This window comes from Macrosteles quadrilineatus, unplaced genomic scaffold, assembly GCF_028750875.1.
Source record: "Macrosteles quadrilineatus isolate MER2022 unplaced genomic scaffold, UCM_ALF_1.0 Scaffold_4__1_contigs__length_99947679, whole genome shotgun sequence".
In the NCBI taxonomy this organism is placed as follows: domain Eukaryota; kingdom Metazoa; phylum Arthropoda; class Insecta; order Hemiptera; family Cicadellidae; genus Macrosteles; species Macrosteles quadrilineatus.
The window spans coordinates 69,329,662-69,353,553 of record NW_026542597.1 but is presented as its reverse complement, the minus strand read 5'-3'; the positions used below and the strand labels follow the sequence as shown (position 1 = coordinate 69,353,553).

The 23,892-nt window shown below is 38.7% G+C and overlaps 1 protein-coding gene across 4 annotated transcripts in view; it reads right to left on the bottom strand.

Annotated features, from left to right (window-relative positions):
• Positions 1-11,218, bottom strand: part of LOC128992431 (E3 ubiquitin-protein ligase UBR4-like) — a 92,001-nt gene extending 80,783 nt beyond the window's left edge. For all 4 annotated transcript variants that reach the window (XM_054416001.1, XM_054416002.1, XM_054416004.1 and 1 more), the window contains exons 1-3: positions 10,727-11,218; positions 6,973-7,070; positions 6,133-6,381 (exon numbers count right to left, since the gene is read on the bottom strand). In XM_054416001.1, coding sequence (XP_054271976.1) covers positions 6,133-6,381; positions 6,973-7,070; positions 10,727-10,845 — 466 coding nt within the window. In that variant the 5' untranslated portion in view covers positions 10,846-11,218. The remainder of the gene's footprint in view (positions 1-6,132; positions 6,382-6,972; positions 7,071-10,726) is intronic.
• Between the last annotated feature and the right edge of the window lie 12,674 nt (positions 11,219-23,892).

Below are 23,892 nucleotides of genomic sequence, written 5' to 3'. Positions count from 1 at the left end.
TTTTTAACTCAAATTTATTTTCACAAACTCAATGTAGATACAAGGAAACCTCAGTTAAGCTGGTTAAGCATATTTGAAAGACCTACAAATTACAAAATCATATATTTGTTGTATCCATGGGAGTGTTTTCAGAATAGAGGTTCATTGAAATGTTTTCAAATTCTTATGATATTCGCTCATGTCAATCCAGCACTTGACAACTACTTACTAAAAGATTTCTTTTTGAAACGAAATGACATTTCACATCCAAATTTATTGTTTAAAATAGCAGCAAGTTTGTAAAACTTTAGCTTAGCTCTTTGATGCAGGCCTGATATTATTTTTGTGGAGATTGTTTGGACAGAGTACCACAATAAATAGGCCTTTTACTTTCTTCGTATGTTCTAGTGCAACCATATGGCGATTGTAATCCATGATTTACTTAATCGAGGAGAAGCTGGTGAAGTTTACATCCAGGTAGTAATATCTATCTATCTAATAAATATTTCATGACAATTTTTCTGCAAACTTTAGGTTTTAGATTTAGGAGATAAAAATCGCAACTCATTACTTCTACCAAGCCATAAAAGGGAATTTTAAGGAAGAAGGTTGTACACAATCTTCCAATTAGGATTTCTCACATGCTTTAAAAAATTAGATACCCATATTTGGAATTTATTTAACTATAATATTGGCCAATATGTAGACAAAGTATTGGAAATTTGTTGTACAAATAGATTATTATAGATTTCGTATTATTTAGTTATATTATGGCTTATCTTACTATTGATTAATTGTGTAAAGAGAAAACATATTGTTTAGGTTTATTATTTTTGCTACTACAGTTATCGCTTTCTTTCTCAACTCTTTATCGTCACTTATTGTAAAAATCCATGTAGGCCCTAAGTTTGCTTATTGAAAGATGTTTCGGACTTTCACACTTAATGAACCATATCTTACATTTACAGACCAGCCTTGTTCAATTTTTTTAATTATGCAATATTCAGTGCGGATCCAAACATGGATTTTGTCATTTAATAAATAAGTTAATAATTTTAATCATGTTTCAGTTAGGAAAGAGAATTAACTTAGCTTTAACTCTATGATAAACCATTTGTTTATCTAAAATAAATCATATATGGCTCAAAGTAAAATAAAGAATCAATGTTTAATTGAAATAATTTTAGAGGAAAGCAGCAACAATTTATATGTTTTAAACCATCAAATCTTCAATAAAAAAATATACTTTTTCAGTTGAAAAACTTTTCCCTGCAACGGCTTCACCAAAAATTGAAAATCATGGCTTGTGGACTGTTTGCAATAGACTTCACACTGCTGTTTGAGGTAGGTTTAGTATTCAATTAACACACTCTAGAGCAACACTGAAAATTGTCACTTATTTCTAAAAATCTTATTTCTAATCTTAATTGGACATTTAATATGTCATGGCACATAATTTTACTGTATCAATCAAAATTCGTTCACTGTTTCACCCAGATAAGTTGTTAAAACAATATTTGGATAGTAATAAAGTAGATAAAATGACTGAAGACCTAGTTAATAAGAAAATAGACTAGTTTTACTGTAGTTAAAAATGGTTAAAATATTTCTTGCCGAATCCTCATTGATTTCACACAAAACCTACAAGTGATTGTTAAACACTTCAGTAAAATCCCATAAAAATTTTATTTTAGACGAAGAATTTTGCACCTATTGTCAGAAACCATTTATTTATTTTTGTTATCAATTGACAGATTAAATGCACTCGCCTGACTGAGAAGTGGCATATTCAGCAAATTCAGGCAAAATTCAGCCTAGTAACTGAAAAAGCCAACTAGATTGAAACTAAACTCGTGGATGTTAGATTAATAATTGACTTTAACATTATTCATTTCATTTCAGGTTGCTGGTAGTATTACGACTCATCTAGTCATTCTAATTCAATTCAAGATGTTGGGAGACTCTAACAAGCCTCAAGGAACAAACACCAAGGGTTAAACTCTAACGTGTTGACAAGATCTAATCTATTGGAAGAGTAAGAAGTTTATTGGAAAAGGATAGAGTACAGTTAGATATTCTGAGAAAATGTTGTAGCCAAGAAGCTTATTTGTACAAAAAATACAGAAAAGAAAATTAAATCTTTTTGTTTCAAAACATTTAATTAGGGACATGGGTTCTTCTCAAATCATAAACGATTGAATAAATAGTCTACTGTCATCTATTTATGTCCTCTTTACTTAACACATTAACTAACAAGTGATATAAGGCCTTGTATACAGTGTGTGATGTCTGGTAGAAAACGTGTAGGGTAAACACAATGACTATCAGGCTTGTCGCACACTACGGCAGACCAGCTCAGGCAGATCAGGTCAGACCGCTCAGGTCCGGCAGTTTTCCCACACACTACGTCCGGTCAGTCCGCTCAGCTCAGGCGTTTTTTGAGTGCCAACCTCAGTCTCGCTCAGTCAGTAGTCGACAGACAGCGGCATTGGCTGCATGTATGCTTTGTGTCTTCTTGTTCAGTGCGATGCGATTGTGCGATGGGTTCTAGTAGTAGTGATGAAGAAACTGCTATAGTAGCATTAGCACTTGCTGCGGAAGAGGACGAGAAGGCCCAAAAAACCAGGAGAAAAAGGAGGAAATTTTGGGTGCACAGTATTAATGTCGCATCTTGAACTACTCATCTTGAACTACTGCTTGAACTAATCACAGCAACTAATCACAGAACTGTGTACCGCACGAGCTATTGCACAACACTGGTTCACTGGCCGCGGGCCGGCGTCTCGCTCCGGCAGCTCCGGCAAAAATCGCTCGCTGACCGAAAAGTGCCGGAGACGGTCTGACCGGACTGAACTGAGCGGTCTGACCTGACGTAGTGTGCGGCTCTACATTTGAATACATGGCTTCCGAATTTTGCCGGAACGGTCTGACCTGATCTGCCTGAGCTGGTCTGCCGTAGTGTGCGACAAGCCTCAAGTGACACAAGGAGAGCATACAGGAGAGCAGGAAACATGTTAATATTCTTGCTAAGTAATTTAGGTACAGGTACTAAAATATTTTCCCCTGGCCTGATAGTGCAAAAACAGTTTTCTTCATATAACTAATTTGTGATGTAGGCGTTTGTTGAGATAAGGACAACTCTACAGTATTTTGGAATTTTCTACTAGCTTATCTTCAGTTTAAAGTTCAATATAAGCCTATCAGTAATAATGATTCACTTAATTATATTTTTATTGTTATCTTATGATAACGAGGCAAGAAGCATTGGAGGATTAATTCATGTATTAAGTTATGTTTAAACATCAATAAGGAGGATAGCAGCTAGCTTACCTTGAAAGTGTAGGTAGGCCATAGAACATGTAGAAAAACACTGTGCACACAATATTTCGTCTCCTGAAAGACTTTTTCAAGTGTAGAGAAAGAGTTTATAAATTGTATAACTTTAAATTATATAACTATAAATTGTATAACAATTTATAAACTCTTTCTCTACACTTGAAAAAGTCCTTCAGGAGACGAAATATTGTGTGCACAGTGTTTTTCCTACATGTTCTATGGCCTTACTACACTTTCAAGGTAAGCTAGCTGCTATCCTCCTTTTTCTACAATTCAAAATCCTGGCCTAGAGCCTTTCCTTGAACAAAATTAAACATCAATAAGTTTATTCTATTAGTTAGGAAATAGGTTGACAAATTTAGTGAGAGGGGTACTTTGGTATTATAACGGAGGCCGCCCTTATACAGCGCGCTGTGGCGGTTATGTTAGGTTGGGTTATCATAAATAGAAAGTATGACTCATCCGGTATCGTTCGATTCATAATGAAACGAGGAAAGTCCTACAAACATATTTATGATAGCAGCGCGATGTAAAATAAGTGGCCTCCGTATAATACTAAAGTACCGTGAAAGGACTATCTATTTTGAATCAAAACAATATTAAAAGAGACAATTGTTTGATTAAATTACACACCTAATTCTAAAAAAACAAACTAATTTTTAAATGTTAGAGTTAAAAATCTAAAGAAAGTAACTAATTCATAGGTTGACAAATTTAGTGAGAGGGGTACTTTGGTATTATAACAGAGGCCGCCCTTATACAGCGCGCTGTGGCGGTTATGTCAGGTTGGGTTATCATAAATAGAAAGTACGACTCATCTAGTATTGTTTGATTCATAACGAAACGAGGAAAGTCCTACAAACATATTTATGATAGCAGCGCGATGTAAAATAAGTTGCCTCCGTATAATATCAAAGTACCGTGAGAGGACCATTTATTGCGCTCCAAAACAATATTTAAAAAGAGACAATTGTTTGATAAAATTACACACCTAATTCTGAAAAAACTAACTAATTTCTATATGTTAAGAGTTAAAATCTAAAGAAAATAAAAATAACTAATTCATCATTTGTCAAATTTCATGATTCAAGTCAGGCTGATAAAAATCCTTATTTTTTTATAATACAAGTTAGTTGACAAATCTTTAACAATTTGTTCGTACAAGGCCAGTTCTAGACATTATTTTCTAGTGTTGTAAGCAAACAACATTAAGGAGCCCTCCCCCCTTCCTGAAAATCTTATATTGTTGTAAGTATTATCTCAGGATACAGTTTAAAATATGATTAAGTATAAACATTACAGAACGTACGAATTTGCAAAATATGAAAAAACATAGATAGGTACCTACTTAATTACCAGCATGTGTTAACCCTTTCTCTTTCAGTGCTATGCAACAATATATTGTTTTTTTTTTTTTTTTTAATCTCTAAGGGATATAGAGAGGAAGGTTATTTTAACAAAAAGTAGCAAAACAGCCATTGGTGACCTGCATGTTCATAGTAGGCCTATACACTAACAACCACTTAGCTAAAAGATTCGCCCAAACCGATGATCCGAGGTGTATGTCTAAACCAAGGATTATGAACACCTCACTATGCCCCAGTGGTTTTAGTATATAGCAACAAACTCACAGGTCACCAATTATTTGCCACACAGGATGGGAATCGAACCCGAGCAGACGAATGCCACTGGCCAAGTGACACATAATAGCCATCTTGGCTAGAGTCAAAAACCGGTATTTAAGCTTATGCCAGTAAAATTCAGTATTCTTGATAATTACTGATAAAACACATCGCTACTCCTAAAATTTGGCGATTTTAATCAACTTCCAACCTCTGAATTCCTATTTACCTTCTTCAATGTTAAATATTGGAGAGCGCTAAGGCGGGACCCCTTTTGCTTGGCGCTCTACACAACCCGTACTTTGCTTACCCCTTAAACCAGCCCTGTGTTAGTAAACAACAGTGGTTTAATTTGGGCTGTTGTAGTAGTTTTAAGAAAACTTCCCTCATCGTGGAAAAAATGTATAATATTGGAAAAGGTGAGTGCAGTAGACCCTATATAATTCGGCAGTGTGTCACTTCGGCACTCCAGTAATCCAGAGTCTTTAGACAGGGTGTTGTCTTCCGCGATCACAGCGAAATTCTGATTGTCTCCCACGATCATGGAAACGTCATTGTCGTCTTCCGCCATCAAAATTCCCCTTATCTTCCACAGCCGTATAGACATAATCGTAGACTCCCGCAGTCACAGAAACGTCATCGACGTCTTGCACGATCACAGCCAAATCATGATCATCTCCTGTGGTCGTGTGGACATTATTGTTGCCCTCCGCGATTGCGGCGAAATTCTGATCATCTCCTACGGTCGTATGGACATTATCATCATCGTCTCCAGCAGTGACGGAAACGTCATCATCGTCACACGCGATTGCGGCAATAGCGGTTTCCGATAACGCGACCTTCGCAGACGTGTTTTCTTCATTCAAGTATTTTTATTGATAATATTCCAGTAATCCGGCAGTATCACAATCCTATATCTGCCGGATTACTGGGAGTCTACTGAACATGTTGACTTTGAATGGTAACAAGACCGCTTTTAAGCTACCGTGTTTGGTAATTAAAGCACCTAGTTTGGTGATCACGTAATCAGCAATATCAAATTCTGGATCTCATTTTCCTGATACATCGACTCATTGCGACATTTGAATCATCGTTAAAAACTGCTCATTCGAAATGAACAGCAGGAACTTATGACCTAAATTTTAAAGTTTACAAAGAAAATCACCATGTTTCACTTTGACTTTAGCCCCCTTACCTGGCAGTGAGGTCTTGATATGAGGAGGAAGTTTAGCGTTCTTCATCAGGTTGGTCAGAACTATCTGCTCGTTGCGGCACAACTGGCCCGAGGCAGTGCACAGTGCCTTGATGGGCAGTAGCAGGTGTTTGGCTGTGATAGTGTTGGGAGCAGCTGGCTCGTAGTTGACATGGGACTGCAGACGGCCCAGTAGATACTGCAGTAGCACTCGGGCCGCCGAACACACTAGACCAAGCTGGCCCTTGCATACTACAACAGACATTAACACGAATTCAGAAATAATAACTTTTGGTTTTGGGACGTAATTTGGCTTTGGGATTAATTTAAGAAAAGGTAACAGATGTATATGACTAATCTAGGCCTACAAGGGGAGTTCAATTATTATAAATTTTTTAAGACGGGGATGCCACTATGTGTGTTTTTAACTCAAATATGAGTGAAGAATGAGTGTAAGGTGAGTGGCTTGATCTTGTAGTATTTTTTAGTGACTAAGGCCGACATATTTCTTAGACACAGCTGTTAATTAGTAGCCCAAACAGCTCAGATATCATAATGCATGTTTTATCTGAACAACAATCAAAAGACAATTTATAGGCCTGAATTGGCCTATCTTTGACTATATATTTGAATAAAATACCTACATAGCCTACAAATGGGAAATTGAAAAACAAAAGTAAAATCAATAGACAAATCATTGTCAAATGATAGCCTACAACACTAAAGTATCTACTAAAACGCTACTTGGACTAAAAGGCAACATGACATGTTATTTTTTCGTACAAAATAAAACAGTAGGCCTATATGAATTAATTATAGTACAGGTATCCTATTGATTTTTACCTGAGCTAATGCTGGAACTTATGTAATCCGCAGCCAAGGCAGCAAATGATGTGTAGAATGTTTCATATTGTTCTTCGTGGTTTAACAAATCGGGTTCACTGAAAAATTGTTTTCATGCTTTAATTTTTAAAACACCAGTGCATACATAGGCCTACACTTACATAAAGGCTATTGAACAATTACATGAATTTGTTATGGGATTAGAGTAAATCCCATTTCAAAAGATTTGTAAAATATCACAGATATTGATAACACTCAAACCATTATCAATGTTGTGTTATAATATAGTCGCTGAATTGAGATTGAAGTTTGACGTTATCACTGATAATGAATACAGTAGACTCCCTCTTATCCGGACACCTTTTAACCGGACTACACTCGGTGGAAATGACATCTCTTTAACCGGACAATTTTTATCAGCACATTTTTTTAACTGGACTAGATCGGCAGGAAGTGGGCAGTACTGAAACGTCTGTTCTTGTGAGAAAGATTTTAGACCAGCTATCACGTGTCTTAATACAATGCTCTCCTAAATAAGTCGAATATGACAGTAAACAGTCCGTTTTAACGTCCCGAGGAGTCCGGATAAGAGGGATTCTACTGTAGACCTATCTGAAGATTTGTCATGATGGAACATCGCTTACTCAGTTTTAGACTAGCGTATTGTATTAAACTGAAATGTAATTAGGCTACCTAACTCAATCCTAGGCACTAAATATATATATAAAGAAAATTAGAGCAAAATCAAAAAAAAAGGGCTACAATAATCTACACACCGCACAACATCAAACTCTGATTATCGAAGAGAGCTTGACTCTAACAGTGTTAATGTCCAGGCAACCATTGGATAGAACTTGGTGCACAAGTCTCATGTATCTGTTAAAACGCTGATTTTGTTGCTATTTTAATAATGTCAGCCTTTTGTTAGATGGTGCAGCTTTGATACGACTCCACCAATAAAATCAGATCAAATCAAATCAAATCAAACTTTATTGTCACAAGATTGTTTGCAGGCCTAGGCATACATAGCTTAGCATACGGTAACTTTAAAAACAGGTTCCGACATACAGTATGTCAAATTATAAAATACATACGGTAGGTCAATCACATTCTAAAGTTAAAAATAAAAGGCTGACTTTGATTTTAAAAGTATTTTACAATAAATTTTTATTAATATGGTAGTAGTATTTTTTTCTACCTATTTAAAATCGTTGACAAATCCTTTTTTAATAAAATTGGCTAACTTAGGCCTACCTATATTTTTTCAAACCTAGCCTAGCCTACTGGTAAATTATTGAACAACTTTTTCCCATGTAGGCCTAGGCCTAACTTATGTCGGTGTCTTTTCAATGAGACGCAGACAATGGATTGGTAAACTGAAAATTATTTTTTAACCTTGTGTTATATCTGTGGTCATAGTTGTCAAAAATGTTCAATGATGTCTCTTGCAATGTTAGTCTGTAGGCCTAACTACTTATATTTATGGGGTAAAAATGGGGTGTTCCCATTTATGACCCTAAAAACAAAAACTTTGAAAATTTCTTTTCAAACGGTATTTTAGAGCTTAAAAAAAGAAATAATTTAGTATATTGAAGCATTGTTGTATGCCTAACGGTCACGGAGAGAATTCAAAAATAGTGTAATTTAAAATTCCCATGTTAGGCCTATTCTTATGGAGAAAATGAAAATTGTTGTAGTTTACTTGTTTATGGATATATTGATAAAATTTGGCAAATTTATTTATTTCATCCTACACTATTGAAATTTGATCAAAAACACTTTTTTCCTTCCCTGTAGCAAACGTAAGCACTCATTAAATCTAATGTTATTTAAACAGGGAATAAATAGGGGGGATAAATTATGTCTTATTTATGGAAATATTTTCGCAGAGGATACGCGTCCGGTAACCGGACGTGGATTAGGCGTCCGGCAGTTACTGTCATAACCTAACCTAACCAACCAAACTTGCTGATAATTAGAAAATCAAATGAAGGTTCAATTCTCTTCATAACATAAAATTATAAATGCCAAAAATTCTAACAAAAGATGTACAGTTAAGAAGAAATTACATTCAAAGCAAAATCTGTGACGGTAATTATTTAGATGAGGGTGACCAAGCGTTCTATAGTAAGTTATATATCATTAGAAACTAGATTTTTACCTGAAAATAATGGTGCAAAAATTTTTCTGCTGCCACAAAAACTGAATTTACTACGATTTTTTGAAGTTTATTTTAATGTTTTATATTAGGAACATTGAATCTGCACTGCAATGTTTACACTGTATAATCGAAGTTAATAGCACAATTCACATTTGTATTAATTGATTATATGCCATTTTAATGTAAATATTACCCTCACAACCCACACTTAGAAAGGTAGCCTAAGCTGGCTTAGCTTAGGTTTTGACCATTAACTGTTTTGTCCCATAAGTATTTTGTATTTAGTGTAGTGGCAGTTTTAATAAAATGAATAAACAACAAATTGACACTATTCTAACCTAACCTAACCTAACCAAACTTCTCGTACAGTTTAAAATTTTGTTTATAAGTTGAAAAAGACATGTGAGGTTGGTAGGTTGGATGTTATGTGGACTCGTGACTGTATTAAGTCCTTTGAAGGTAGGTTAGATTAGGGAAGTTAAAGTTTAGGTTATAATGAATCGAGTTGTTGATTTATATTATCTCCAGACTGTTTATGCACTTTGTAAAAAGTACTACAAACACATTAAATAATAATTTCAAAAATGCTGCGCATTTTTGAAATTGTTATTTATTCTGTTAGTAGTACTTTTAACAAAGTGCATAAACAGTCTGGAGATAATATAAATCAACAGCTTGATTCATTATAACCTAAACTTTACCTTCCTAATCTAACCTAACTTCAAAACACTTAATACAGTCACGAGTCCGCATAACACCCAACCTACCCACCTCACATGTCTAAATAAGAACTGAAGTAGTTCATAATCAACGCTCAGTTGAATTTATAAATGCCTCTACCTCCTTGTCCTCTTTGTCAATTCACAGTAAAGTTATGGCGACAGAGACCAGCCAACAAGATGCATTACAGTAATAAACTTTAAAAAATCGTAGTAAATTCAGTTTTTGTGGCAGCAGAAAAATTTTTGCACCATTATTTTCAGGTAAAAATCTAGTTTCCAATGATATATAACTTACTATAGAACGCTTGGTCACCCCCATCTAAACAATTTCCTCTGTGACAAAAAGTTAAAGTAACCGATGGGTTTCGAACCAGGGACCTCTAGGATATCAGCCGATTACTCTATCCACTACACCACGAACAACGCTGACCGAACATCGTATCGTTGTGGTAATGGCATTCCGGGACCCCACAACCCGGTGACGTCACTACCGGACGCCTAATCCACGTCTGGTTACCGGACGCGTATCCTCTGTGAAATATTTTAGTAAAAATTTAATCAGACAAGTTGAAATTCGCTTAGTCTGCAGGTTTCCTGCGGCGGAGGTAGCCTAACTTACTTGTTATATTTAATTATCAGCAAGTTTGGCTGGTTAGGTTAGGTTATGACAGTAACTACCGGACGCCTAAGTTTAAGTTAATCCACGTCCGGTTACCAGACGCGTATCCTCTGCGAAAACAATAACCGCCTAGGTCTCTAGGCTAAATAAGGTTAAGTTTTGAGGTCAAAATGTTTAGGTTTTGGCCTCCTGATCTGATAGGAAAAATACACTGGCTAAGTTATTAACTTACTTAACCCATGCCTTACCTACCTTTTAACAATTGCTTTAACAAGCTCGGTGACATCATTTTTATTGAATGATCCATAAGATGCAGCAAGAATAGGTTTCACAATGGATGCCCATTCAACACCACTACTATCTGCAGTCATGTTGGAGTAGGCTAACTTATTACGCTGAAATTTAAGGGGCCTAAAAATTATCTACACTTATGCTGAATAAGCCTAGTCCAAATTGCACAACGCTAACACCATTACAGGTACTAACAAGAAATAGAAAGAAAACACTGGCCAATCCAAGAAAGAAAATGACACAAGCTTGGGGGTTACCCGAATCGTAATTATGGGTTATTGTAGTTAATAATTCCTTCGTCAACAAAAGGTACACGTAATGTTACTTATATCACACAAATAATGAGCGATTCAATGAAAATTCGTTCTCTTTGCCTACTCAACAATCACATTATCAAAATCACTATCAATATCGTTTAACAATCAATCACTTTGAGTTAGATGAGTCACTTTTCACTTTACTTTTTGTCTTTTTTGCTTTCTTCAACTTAACTTCAAACTTCAATATTTTTATTCTAGATTCTAGTTCCAGTTCCCAGCATTTTCTAAAGGGCACGATGTGGAGAAGTACAGTACGAACTATTTTGGATTGGATTGAACAATAAACGGTGGACCGAGTCAAGGCAAGGCCCACGATTACTAGAAAAATACCGGTATTTTTTTTTTTTTTTTTTTTTTTTAGGGTGAGGAGGGAAAATGCTTTTACGCACACAGGTAGCCAGCCTGTAGTGTGAGACTCCTGAGTTTATCACAGACTACTCACTAAAAAACCCCCTCTACTCTGTTGGACACAGACCTGGAATTGTTTGTCACATTACTTCAAGTCAGGCCAACATGTGACCTAAGCCCACAGGGCTCGCACCGTTTCTGGCATTATTTATTTTTTGACCTACACCGCATCCCGGTCGAGGTCAAGCTTCTTGGCGCGGAGAACACCCTGGATGTAAAGTGACACACAGGTCCAATTGTCCTCACCCTCCATCATCATCGGTATGACCGTGTCCACCGACAGCAGTCCTACGAACTGTTGAGCCTCTAGGCGGGGCCTTTCCCAATGCTGGCAGTGGAAGAAAGTGTGTTCCACGTCATCGGGAATGCCTGGGCAGTATATGCAATCGGGTGACACGGCTTTGCCCATCCTGAACAAGTACGACCGGAAAAAGCCGTGACCCGTCAGAAATTGGGTGAGGTAGAAGTTCACCTCTCCGCACCGCCGATTAACCCAAGGTTGGACCTGTTGTATCAGTCGCCTGGTCCAGAGCCCCCTTGTCTCCTGTTCCCAGCTCTCCTGCCACAGCTGGAAGGTCCGGGTGCGTTCCTCAATACTTGCCTGGTCCTCCCCACGGCGCTGATAAATTGCCTTCCTCTCCGCCGCCAAAAGTTTGACGGGGATGACTCCAGCAACCACCAGGACGGCGGGTTCGGACACTGTTCGATAGGCAGATGCTACCCTTAGTGCTGCCTGACGCTGCACTCGGGCGAGCCGCATCCTATATACCTCCTTATTGAGAGCGTCTGCCCAGACCTCCGCACCGTACAGGAGCACTGACTGGACCGCAGACATCAACAGCCTTCTGCGGCTGGACCGTGGACCTCCGACATTGGCCATTAACCGACTAAGGGAAGAAACCATTTTAGCGGCCTTGTCCGCCGTACGGGTGATCTGGTCTCGCCAGCTGAGCTTGCTGTCCACCATGACCCCAAGGTACTTTGCGGCACGAGTGGTTTGGACTTCAACGTTCCCCACCATCAAAGGCACGATGGTGTCAATCCTCTTTTTAGTCAGAATGACAATCTCAGTTTTGCTCAGAGCGAGCGAGAGACCATGTTCTGCCATCCATGCGTTAATGGTTCGCATGACTCGATTTAGTTTCAGCTGGGCAAGCTCAATGCTACGTGCAGCTATTAAAGCCGCAACGTCATCTGCATACCCAACTAGGACGGTTTCCTCAGGCATCTCGGATCTCAAGAGGCTGTCGTAGGCGACGTTCCAGAGGTCCGGGCCCAGTATGGATCCTTGAGCAGCACCAGAAGTTACATCCATCGTCCTGGAGCCTTCTGTAGTGTCGTAAATGATGAGGCGGTACCGGAGGTAGTCCTCTATCATGCGCATGAGGTATGCCGGGACGTGGAAAGTGTTCTCCAGTGCGTCGAGCATATCGCACCACCTCGCGGAATTAAATGCGTTTCGCACATCAAGTGTTACAAGCAGCACAACCCGACGAGAATAGTTGTTAAACTCCTCAGCTCTCATTACGGCTCGCTTTACCTCCTCAATAGCGTCAACCGTTGACCGTCCCTTCCTGAAACCGTACTGACGAGGGGATAGATTCCCTGCAGCAACCACGGCTGAATTCAGTCGGGAACGGATCAACTTTTCCAAGACTTTCCCAGCAGTGTCCAACATACAGAGAGGTCTGTAAGAGGAGGGTAGGTCTGGGTTTCCTTTTCCCTTCCCCACGAGCACAAGCCTAGCTGTTTTCCAGCAGAAGGGAAACTTCCCCTCGGCCAGACAGGCATTGTACGTGCTCAAAAGGATTTGTGGGTTTATTGAAAAGACTTTCTTCAGGGCCTCACCAGGTACCCCATCCGGTCCAGGAGCCTTGTTGTTCTTCAGGGACAGAACGGCCGCCTCCAACTCCTCGAGACTGAAAAGCGGTACGTCGTCCACCCTTCCGAACTCCCGCAATGGACGCAGTGTGTGAGTCGGGAAAAGGGACTTTACGATCCTCTCCATAGAGGCCCCGTCCATAACGGAAGGTGGAGAGCGGGTGCCAAGCTTCTTGGTTACTATCTTGTAACCAAGGCCCCACGGATCGGAATCGACATCGTCCCTTAATTTCTCCCAGCAACTGCGTTTGCTCCGGTTAATGGCCCGGCGAAGAGACTTCCTTGCCACCTTGTAAGCGTCAGACTTAAGACGTCTATCTTCAGGTTCTCTAGCCCTGGTAGCAAGACGTCTGGCTCTCAATGCTGCCCGTCGTAGTTCTGCGATCTCGGTTGTCCACCAGTACACAGGTCGCTTATCGCACCGGGATATCCTGCGAGGCATTGACTCTTCGCAGGCCGAGACTATCAGCCTCATCAATGATGTAACTGATGTCTCTGCGTGAGCCACGCCGGATGCAGCAGGTACCACTGGCTCTCCCCGTAGTATGACTTCGGTGAATTTGGCCACGTCCAGCTTTTTGGTGTTCCACCGAACGGGCACCTGCCGAGACACGGTAGCTTGTCTCTGATGACTATCCATGACATCAAAAATGATGTACTGGTGGTCACTGGCCGTATAATCCTCTAGGACTCTCCAGGCTCGTATCCTCGGCAAGAGGGACTCAGATGCAAGCGTGATGTCTGGGATCGTTCCCCTCATTCCGGGACGCTGGAAAGTTGGCGTGTTGCCCTCGTTTATGACAACAAGTCCAGCCCTGGCAGCAAAGTCCAGGATGTACTTCCCCCGGGAATTAGTGAGAGTCATTCCCCACTCGACAGCCCTAGCATTGAAATCCCCCGCCACGACAACGTGCCCGGCGGTATCGCGCACGCTCTCTTCCAGGCGGTCTATCTTTCCACGAAAGTCACGGATAGCCTCGTTGGGGGTGAGGTATACACTAAAGTAAGTGACATCCCCGCACCGGACCCAAACGAATCCTCGGCCCTTCGCGTGACTCCTTACCTGCACTTTAGCTGTATTACGAACCCAGAACGCAGCAGTACCAAGTGTATCGGGAAACCAAAGAGATGGGTCCCTGTCCCGGTACTGGTACTGTTCGCTGACCAAGAGCGCGTCAACACCGTGTTCGAGGGCAAGCTGACTGAGAAGCGCGTCAGCCGTCCTGGATCGATCTACATTGCACTGGAGGATCCTTATCTTCGTGGTTGGGCTTTCGCTTGTTGTAGTGCGCCTTTAAATGCACTGCACTGCCCAGACCCAGCTATATGTTTAGCGTTTTTATCATTGAGGCCTTTCTCCTTACAGAGGAAACAGGTCTCAACTTTACAGTCCCTACGAGTGTGACCCACCTCCCCGCATCGAAGGCAGTTCTTGCCTCGGTCGGGCCCTTCGCAGTTTCGGGAGGAATGGCCGAAATCAAGGCATTTAAAACACCTCGTTACTTCCACCCTCCGTCTCAACCTGCAATTAACCCATCCAACCCTCAAATGCTGGAGTGCCAAAACCTTACTGGCGTTTGCGTCTGCCATTTCGGTATGGATCATAAACATAAACAAATGATGTTTTTGGCCCGAAAATAAACATTATTTAACATTGCTTAAATGGATCTACCAAAACATATGTTCAATGATATTAGTATAGGATTCGGACCAACAACGTCATTTGTTTATGTTTGTGATCCATACCGGTATTTTTCTAGTAATCGTGGCAAGGCCCCTGTCTCTTCTATAGGTCGGCCGCTTAGAAAACGACCTGCGCGAAATTTTTAGCGCATGTAGGGGAGGTAACGGCGAGGGAGGGTATCTTCCCCTTCTCCGCGAATGGCCGCTTTCACACTGCATGACACGACACTGACACGGCGCCGCCCCGGTGTCGTGGGAGCTGGAATCCTGTGTTACCAATGGAACTGCTTAAGCTACGGTTCCACAGACTGCGGAACTTCCGCCGTGCGGTGCGCAATTTTCCGCTGCGGAAAATTACGCAGCGCAAATCTGGAGGGGTGGTTCCACTGGCTGCGGAAATAACGTTGCGGAAATTCAGTTATGTCCTGTCCAAACTAGCGACGAGTATTGAACTCAAATATAATCAATCATTTCAGCCTCTGGATTGCTTATATAATCAAATAGATAACGTAAACTCTTGCCTTATCAATCCTTATTATGGTTGTCCGATATTAATTTCGAACCCGTAGGTCCATCTTCAGTCGGAAGTTTAGGTAGACCAAATGCTTATTATAAGATCCACCCGATGGGCTTCGTAGAAATGTTGACATTTAACACGAACACGATACACATTACAGTTGACATAAATAATATACAGAGTTTAGGGATAAAAACCATGGTTTTATAAACAGTGGGATAACCTCACTTCAGTCAAGGAACACACGCTGCCGGCAGAACTCAATATATTATTTATGTCAACTGTAATGTGTATCGTGTTCGTGTTAAATGTCAACATTTCTACGAAGCCCATCAGGTGGATCTTATAATAAGCATTTGGTCTACCTAAACTTCCGACTGAAGATGGACCTACGGGTTCGAAATTAATATCGGACAACCATAATAAGGATTGCTAAGGTAAGAGTTTACGTCAAATATAATACCATAAAATAATATTAGAGGTAATATTCAGACTTAACTATTTTTAATTTTGGTTACTTTTATTGTACACTGATGTTAGACATAGTTCTTACAAATCACCTTATTAATTTTTATAAGGATGGTGATAGTAAACATAATAAAATAACAATTTGAACTTAAATTGTAGTTTTATTGATACACGAATAAAAAATACAAGCCCCAAAAAGAATAAGGTTATTGAAATAATATTAGGAAACTAAATTGATCGGTCACAATAATTAATTGATGGCTCTTCTCCGCTGGCGGAATCCGCACTGCCACTGCCACTGCTCTCAGACCAGTATGATTTGTCCGCCATGCGGAACCGAAAATTCGGGATGCGGAAACGCACGGCAGTGGAACTCCATTAAACCAGTGTCGTTGTATTCCGCAGCGGAAAAAAATCGCACCGCACTGCGGAGATTCCGCATCCTGTGGAACCATAGCTTTACACAATGATATAATAACATTTCATGATGCTCAAATATTGATGCAATTTAGGCTATAGGCATAAAATATTTCTTGCAGGACCTATTTTTTCAAGTTATGAAGAACGTGATTGCTTACATTTTGATCAGCTGTATAATTTAATTGCTGTTAATAGCTGCAATTCGAAGAAATGCGTCCTACAGGCAGTGGAGTGGGGGAAGAGCCATAGTCTGTCTCACTCCCACAGCTCGGTATCTCTCTCTTGCACCAATGCTACGACGAGGAGGACGCTTTCTAAGCGGCCGACCTATAGTGGGGCCATGGAGGGACTGACTATGGCTAAAGATGTGGTGACGTCATACATCTCTAGTGGCTAATGTCTTCTCTTGAGGCAACACGATAACCGTAACGAGATGAAGTAATTCCAGCGGCGTTCGTGACATAGTTAATAGCGTATCGGGTTGGTGTTCAGGAGGTCTCCAGTTCGAAACCAGCCGGGGACACTAGCTTTTTGTCAAAGATTTTGCTTTGAATGCGATTAGTTCTTAACAACTGTACATCTTTTGTTAGAATTTGATGCATTTATAATTTTATTTATGAACAGAACTTTTTTTAAATAGCAAAACTTTATTCGATTTTTATCATCTTTTTTTACATTATCAGCAAGTTTGGTTGGTTAGGTTAGGTTATGGCAGTATAAGGTTACACTTCCATATCTGTTGGCACAAACAAACGAATGAAAATATCGATAGATATATCGATTATTCGATGTATCATTTGGTTAGTTAGGTAAGGTAACCTAACCTAACTAACCAAACGATATATCGAATTAAACAACCGAATAATCAATACTACTCATTCGGTTGTTTTGTTTGACGAGCATTACGGCCTGATTTTTTTTTAGTGTGGCCTTGGTGTACCCCAGTATAATTTCATAATACTAAATTTTAAAATTATTTTATAATTAAAAATTATAAGTAAACATTCATTTTATTTTTATTTTTTATATTATCAGGAAGTTTGGTTGGTTAGGTTAGGTTATGACAAATTAATTTTATAATTAAAAATAAATTTTATAATAAAAAAATTATTTTATAACTCAAATGTTAATTTTATAACTAAAAATTATCCTACTATCCTATTATCCTATTAATATTATAAATGAGAAAGTTTGGATGGATGGATGTATGGATGTATGGATGTATGTTTGTGACAAGTGAACGCGAAAAATACTGGTCGGATTGGGCTGAAATTTGGCATGATGATAGCTCACATTCCCGATTAACATATAGGCATATTCTTATTTCAAAAATCCTTTCGGGCTCCGCCCCAGTGGCTCTGGAGTTTCCCATGTTAACCTTATGAGAAACGAAATTATTGAATCTTAACAGCTGTTTCAATTAAACAAGTTGGTTCTGTTCTGTGATGTTCAATAGCATTAAAGTTACAAAAATTACCAACAGGGTGCAGCACTATTATTTCTTTTACATTTATGACAACAGCTAATTTGCAACCAAAAGGTGAGTGAGCGTAGCGAACGAACTTCAACCTGGAGGCGAGTTAGCGTAGCGAACGAGCTAACCTGAAGGCAAGTGAGCGCAGCGAACGAGCTCCAACCTAAAGGTGAGTGAGCGTAGCGAACGAGCTCCAACCTAAAGGTGAGTGAGCGTAGCGAAAGAGCTCCAACCTAAAGGTGAGTGAGCGTAGCGAACAAACTTCAACCAGGACGTGATTGAGCCATGCGAACGAGATAATCTTGAAAATTAAGAAGTTAAACGGGGCAAAGCCCGCGGGTTACAGCTAGTAATATTATAAATGAGAAAGTTTGGATGTATGGATAGATGTATGGATGTATGTTTGTGACAAGTGAACGCGAAAAATACTGGTCGGATTGGGCTGAAATTTGGCATGATGATAGCTCACATTCCCGATTAACATATAGGCATATTCTTATTTCAAAAATCCTTTCGGGCTCCGCCCCAGTGGCTCTGGAGTTTCCCATGTTAACCTTATGAGAAATGGAATTATTGAATCTTAACAGATGTTTCAATTAAACAAGTTGGTTCTGTTCTATGATGTTCAATAGCATTAAAGTTTTACAAGGATTACCAACAAGGTGCAACACTATTATTTCTTTTACATTTATGACAACAGCTAATTTGCAACCAAAAGGTGAGTGAGCGTAGCGAACGAACTTCAACCTGGAGGCGAGTTAGCGTAGCGAACGAGCTAACCTGAAGGCAAGTGAGCGCAGCGAACGAGCTCCAACCTAAAGGTGAGTGAGTGTAGCGAACGAGCTCCAACCTAAAGGTGAGTGAGCGTAGCGAACAAACTTCAACCAGGACTATGATAGTGGTTTAAATACCTTATTCTTGCAATCCAATTGTTGTCTTCACAACTAGTTTCAACCTGCTAGGAGGTCATCATCAGGTGAGTACAAGGATGATATTACTTCATATGAAGGTCGTCAACCAGGACGTGATTGAGCCATGCGAACGAGATAATCTTGAAAATTAAGAAGTTAAACGGGGCAAAGCCCGCGGGTTACAGCTAGTAACATATATTTAAATTGTTTCAACTTAGCGGTTCTAGCAGCGAACGCTGACACTATAAGATATGTTAGCATAGTCCCTCCCGTGTACCCCACCGGTATTAGTAGGGTTGTGGCATAGACTAACCTAATGTTTTATCTATGGTTGTGGATGGTTGTGGTTTAGAAAGAGGTTAGTTAAGATTTTGATTTTGGAAATTATCCGTGGAAATGCGATAATGTTATGGTCTTTATTTCTATAAAGTTAATTCGATTCCAAAGTTAAATGTATTCAAAATCAAAAATTATTATAAGCGTTGCGTTTTACATATTTTAAGCTATAACTTGGCTATAATATTACCCGAAAACTATATTATATATTAAAATAAAAATTAAGAAATATAGCTGCATGGCAGTCATAAAAGGCATGTTTTTTATGTTTAAATTAAAAATAGACAACAACTGTGGTGATGATGTAACCAGCTGTATTGTTTACAATGCCATGCCATTGCCGTATTATTCAAATCAAAACCACGCGTGGTTAAGGAAGATACAGTGACAAAACCAAAGTTTATACTAACCTAAAGTGTAACAATAATAAAATGCACGAGTATAATGGTGGTCGAAATCCTTGTCCATTTTGCATTGTTGAAGATTGCGGTACGGCATTTTCTATGGGAATTATCGGTGGTTCAATGTTCCACACTTTCAAAGGGATCAGAAATGCTCCAAGCGGATTCAGAAATCGCATCAAAGGAGGTTTTGTTGCTGCTGTTGAAAATGCTCCCAAGACCGGCGGACGTTTCTCTTCGTTTTCAGTAATTTTCTCATCTACGACCTGTGCCCTAATGGCATCCAGAAAAAAGGAAGATTCTTGGAATTCCATAATCAGTGGTGCGGTGGCCGGAGGTTTACTATCAGTAAGAAGTGGAGTTCCTATTATGGTTGGAAATGCCATCGCGGGAGGAATATTGTTGTCAATCATAGAGGGTGCTATGGTACTTTTTGACAATCAATCCAATCAGCAATATAGTCCTCCAGTTTATGAATGAAGTTCAAGATGATTAAACTTCTCTAAATAAATCTTGACCTTTAAAGCAAATTCTGTGTATTTCAACATTGTAAGTTAGTTCAAGTTCAAACTAAGTTACTTTAATGTTTTATGAAATTTAGACTTCTCAGTCCTACAGCTTCTAGGAAAGGAACAGTGTTGGGCTAATAAGTTAGGCGAACTAACCGCTAAGTTTTAGAAGTTGTTTTTGTTTTGTTTTAATGGCAATTGTAATAAAAATTTTTTGAAGTTATGCGTGTTTTATATGACAACTAAGCTGCTTAGTAAGTTACATAAGTTATCCGGAACTTCGTGGCCGAGTTTAAGAAGCCTTAACTTGCTTATTAACTCAGTAATTTTTAAGTTAACTTAGGCACGCACTTGGCCCATGCCCTGAACATGTGCATGGCCCGCTATTGCGTAGAGCCTAAATGGTTGAGGTACCTACCTACATTAGTTTTGCCATATAACTTAACTCAGCTCTACAACATCCTTCCCTGAATTTCATCACAGCTATCTAGTTTTCATTCACACAGTAGGCCTGTTTTATAAATAAGAATATGACCTATTTATAAGATTGAGTTATAACTTAAAAACCCTTCTTTGTTGGTTGCCTTGTGTTTTTTATGTCCAGGTCACTAATGCGCTTTTGGCCACATGTGGGGCATCCTCAGAGGGCTACCGGTGCACTACTGGTACAATAAAAATACAAAACTACTTTATACTAGAAATTAAAAAAAACAATAAATATTATAGGCTACCTAAATAGGCTACCATTTACAAAAAGAGGTACCAGTAAATTGAAAAAGGTTCTTTAAACTGGTCGACTTAATTGACTAAACTATAGATACAGTATAAGATTTTTAGGACCTAGCAGGCAGACAAGCCTCTTATGCTGGGTTCAAATAACTTAATTTGTTTTTAGCGAATTTCCCATAGGGAATAAGCTATTACCATAGTAGGCCTACTCATTGTAAGACCTGGACACAGGACCGATTTTTTTCTTCGTTTTGATTTCCCTAGAGGCCAAAAACACCATCAAATTCATATATATATATATTCATGTATACAGGGCGACAAAACAGTCTGGAAACGGTTTAATATCTTTTTAACTAAATCCGTTAGAAAAGTCAACCCTTTCACATCAACTTACATGTATAAAAACTACTTTTTCCAAGCATTTTCATGTTTTTACCTCTACCAGGGGACGACCCATGAGGAGTAGGTACATAATCTTTAATGTAAGCATAGGTTTATATGCACATCATTTTAAAGATCTGGTCAAGTGGAGTTCATTGCCGGAAACCGCGTCTCGAAAGGTTCATCCGTTACAAAATGGCGGCTGTTCAAAGTTCTTGTGGAATATACCTTTACAGGCCTTAGTATTGGTATACTCGTATTAAACATTATCTTGAGAGTTGAAATTGTATTTTAAAGTCAACTAGCTCATAGACTAAGTTTATTCAATCTTCAAAACAAACTTAACAGGGTTTTAGATTTCCCGGCTAATTTTGACTATGGCGTATTTACCATTATTAAGGCCTGTGCAGGTATATTCCTCAAGAACTTTGAAATGCCACCATTTTGTAACGGATGAACCTTTTTTGACGCAGTTTCCGGCAATGAACTCCACTTGACCAGACCTTTAAAATGATGTGCTAATCAACCTACGCTTACATTAAAGATTATGTACCTATTCCTCATGGGCCGTCCTCTGGTGAGGGTACAAAAATGGTAATGCTTGCAAAAAGTAGTTTTCATACATATAAGTTGATGTGAAAGGTTTGAATTTTCTAACGAATTTAGTTAAAAAGATATCAAGCCATTTCCAGACTATTTTGTCACCCTGTATATGGCCTATGGGGTAAAAATAGGTTTTCCCATTTTTGACCCAAAAAACATAAAATTTAGCAATTTCTTTCCAAACCATTTTGTAGAGGAATGAAAATTTTAAAACGCACGTTTTTGTCCCTGGCCTTTTACTTCGTAGATACTGAATATGTAGTTTATCATTATGGGTTTTAATATTTTTTGGGATGGGAGCAATATGTCACACACAATTATTTGGCTTTAAATAGGTTCTAGGTATTTTTTTCGTATTTTTAAAGTCTTGAAACTCACGACCGTCACGTGTCCCTAGGGTACATTTTGCTACTTTCATGTTGTTTTTAGAAAAATTATTCATGCCTAAATATATAATGTCATATTTTTATTACATCAATAGTTATTAAACTTACGAAAAAGGAGCATATGATAATTTTGTTTTCATTGTAAACTGACTACCATGACTAAATAGGTCTGTCCCTCGATTTGACGTCACAACTATTAGGGAAGGCTACCGCCAGAACAGAGCCAAACAAAACGTAATGTCACGACCAAAGTTTCATGACCATCGCGGGTATTTTCACGATCAATCCAGCCTTATGGATTATACTGTGTTTGGTTGTGACAATAACTTTAATATCATTGTAAATTAAACACTTTAGTTCAATTGAAACACATATTTTTATTATAACTAACAGCATAATTGAAGGATTGTTTATAAAGATTTAGATTATTCCAGACAATTCACGTTGCCAACATCCCAGAGGACACATTGCGTTGCACAATGCTAAGTCTTCAAAATCAATTGAACAAATAGGCCCAAAAGACAGCACTTAACTGATGTGGTTTTTAACATTAATCCTATTTCCAACATTTCTTATGTATTTTCCACACTTTACCAACATATTTTCACCATTATTTTAGTGTATTTTGTACCTAGAGCCCAAAATGAGGTTTTGCCGGCTTGAGATAGTTTTTAAGTTCGAGACGAAGTTGAGAACTTAAAACGACCGAGAGCTGCACACTACCACTATTCACAATAATAATTAATGCACACTGATAGTCAAAGCAACTTTAAGGTTATGTGAAGAAGTAATTCCAGGAATCAGCAAAAATAATAATAAACAGTTGCCAGGCAATGGTGAAAATAAAACAATTCTATTGCAATGCTATGGATACTGATTGTGTATTTAATATGCAAGCGGGCAGCTGATTTTGCGGCCCTAGGGATGTAAAAACCTGATCGGTCCCCAAATGACGATGACAGCTGGCATGGCCAGCAAAACGTAACTGTCAGCCTCTAATTAACGTATGTAAAACAGCTAATAACATCATAGTGTGGTGAAAAAGATTTTTTTGTGCAATTTTTTTGGTTTATGATGGTTATTTCAAAATTTTCCATTACTCTGCGCCACCCTAATAACGTGAAATAAATAAACTGGCCAAATTAAATCAACATCATACTTCATACTAACATTATAAAACATTTCAATATGCTAAATTATTTATTTTTTCAAGCTCTTCAAAATGGTTTAAAGAGAAGTTGGGAAAATTTTATTTTTTGAGGGTCAAAATGGGAAAAACCAATTTTTATCCCATAGAACCCCCCATAACCCCTGATCCAATAGGTAGTCCGATCATGCTGGTTTGCGGACTCATTCAAGTTTTAGTTTATCCTTTACCTACACCTTCAACCCCAATTTCATGAAAATCGGACCAAAATTACTAAAGTTATCATGTTTACGGACACATATACTCATGACAATTTGAACAAACAGTGTTTTTCACAGTGTGTGCCTCTGGGGGCATAAAAATGAAAAAGTAAATCGGTCCCGGTCCTAGGTCCTCCCCTGCCACCTAATTAATAGCTACTTCCTTATAAGGAAGTTCGCTAAAATTATTATAAACAGGAACCACAGTAAATAATAAACTTAGATCACTTGACAGAAGAGTCCACACAAAACTCCCCTTAGAGGCCCGAGCTTTCTGTCCGAACTACAGTAAA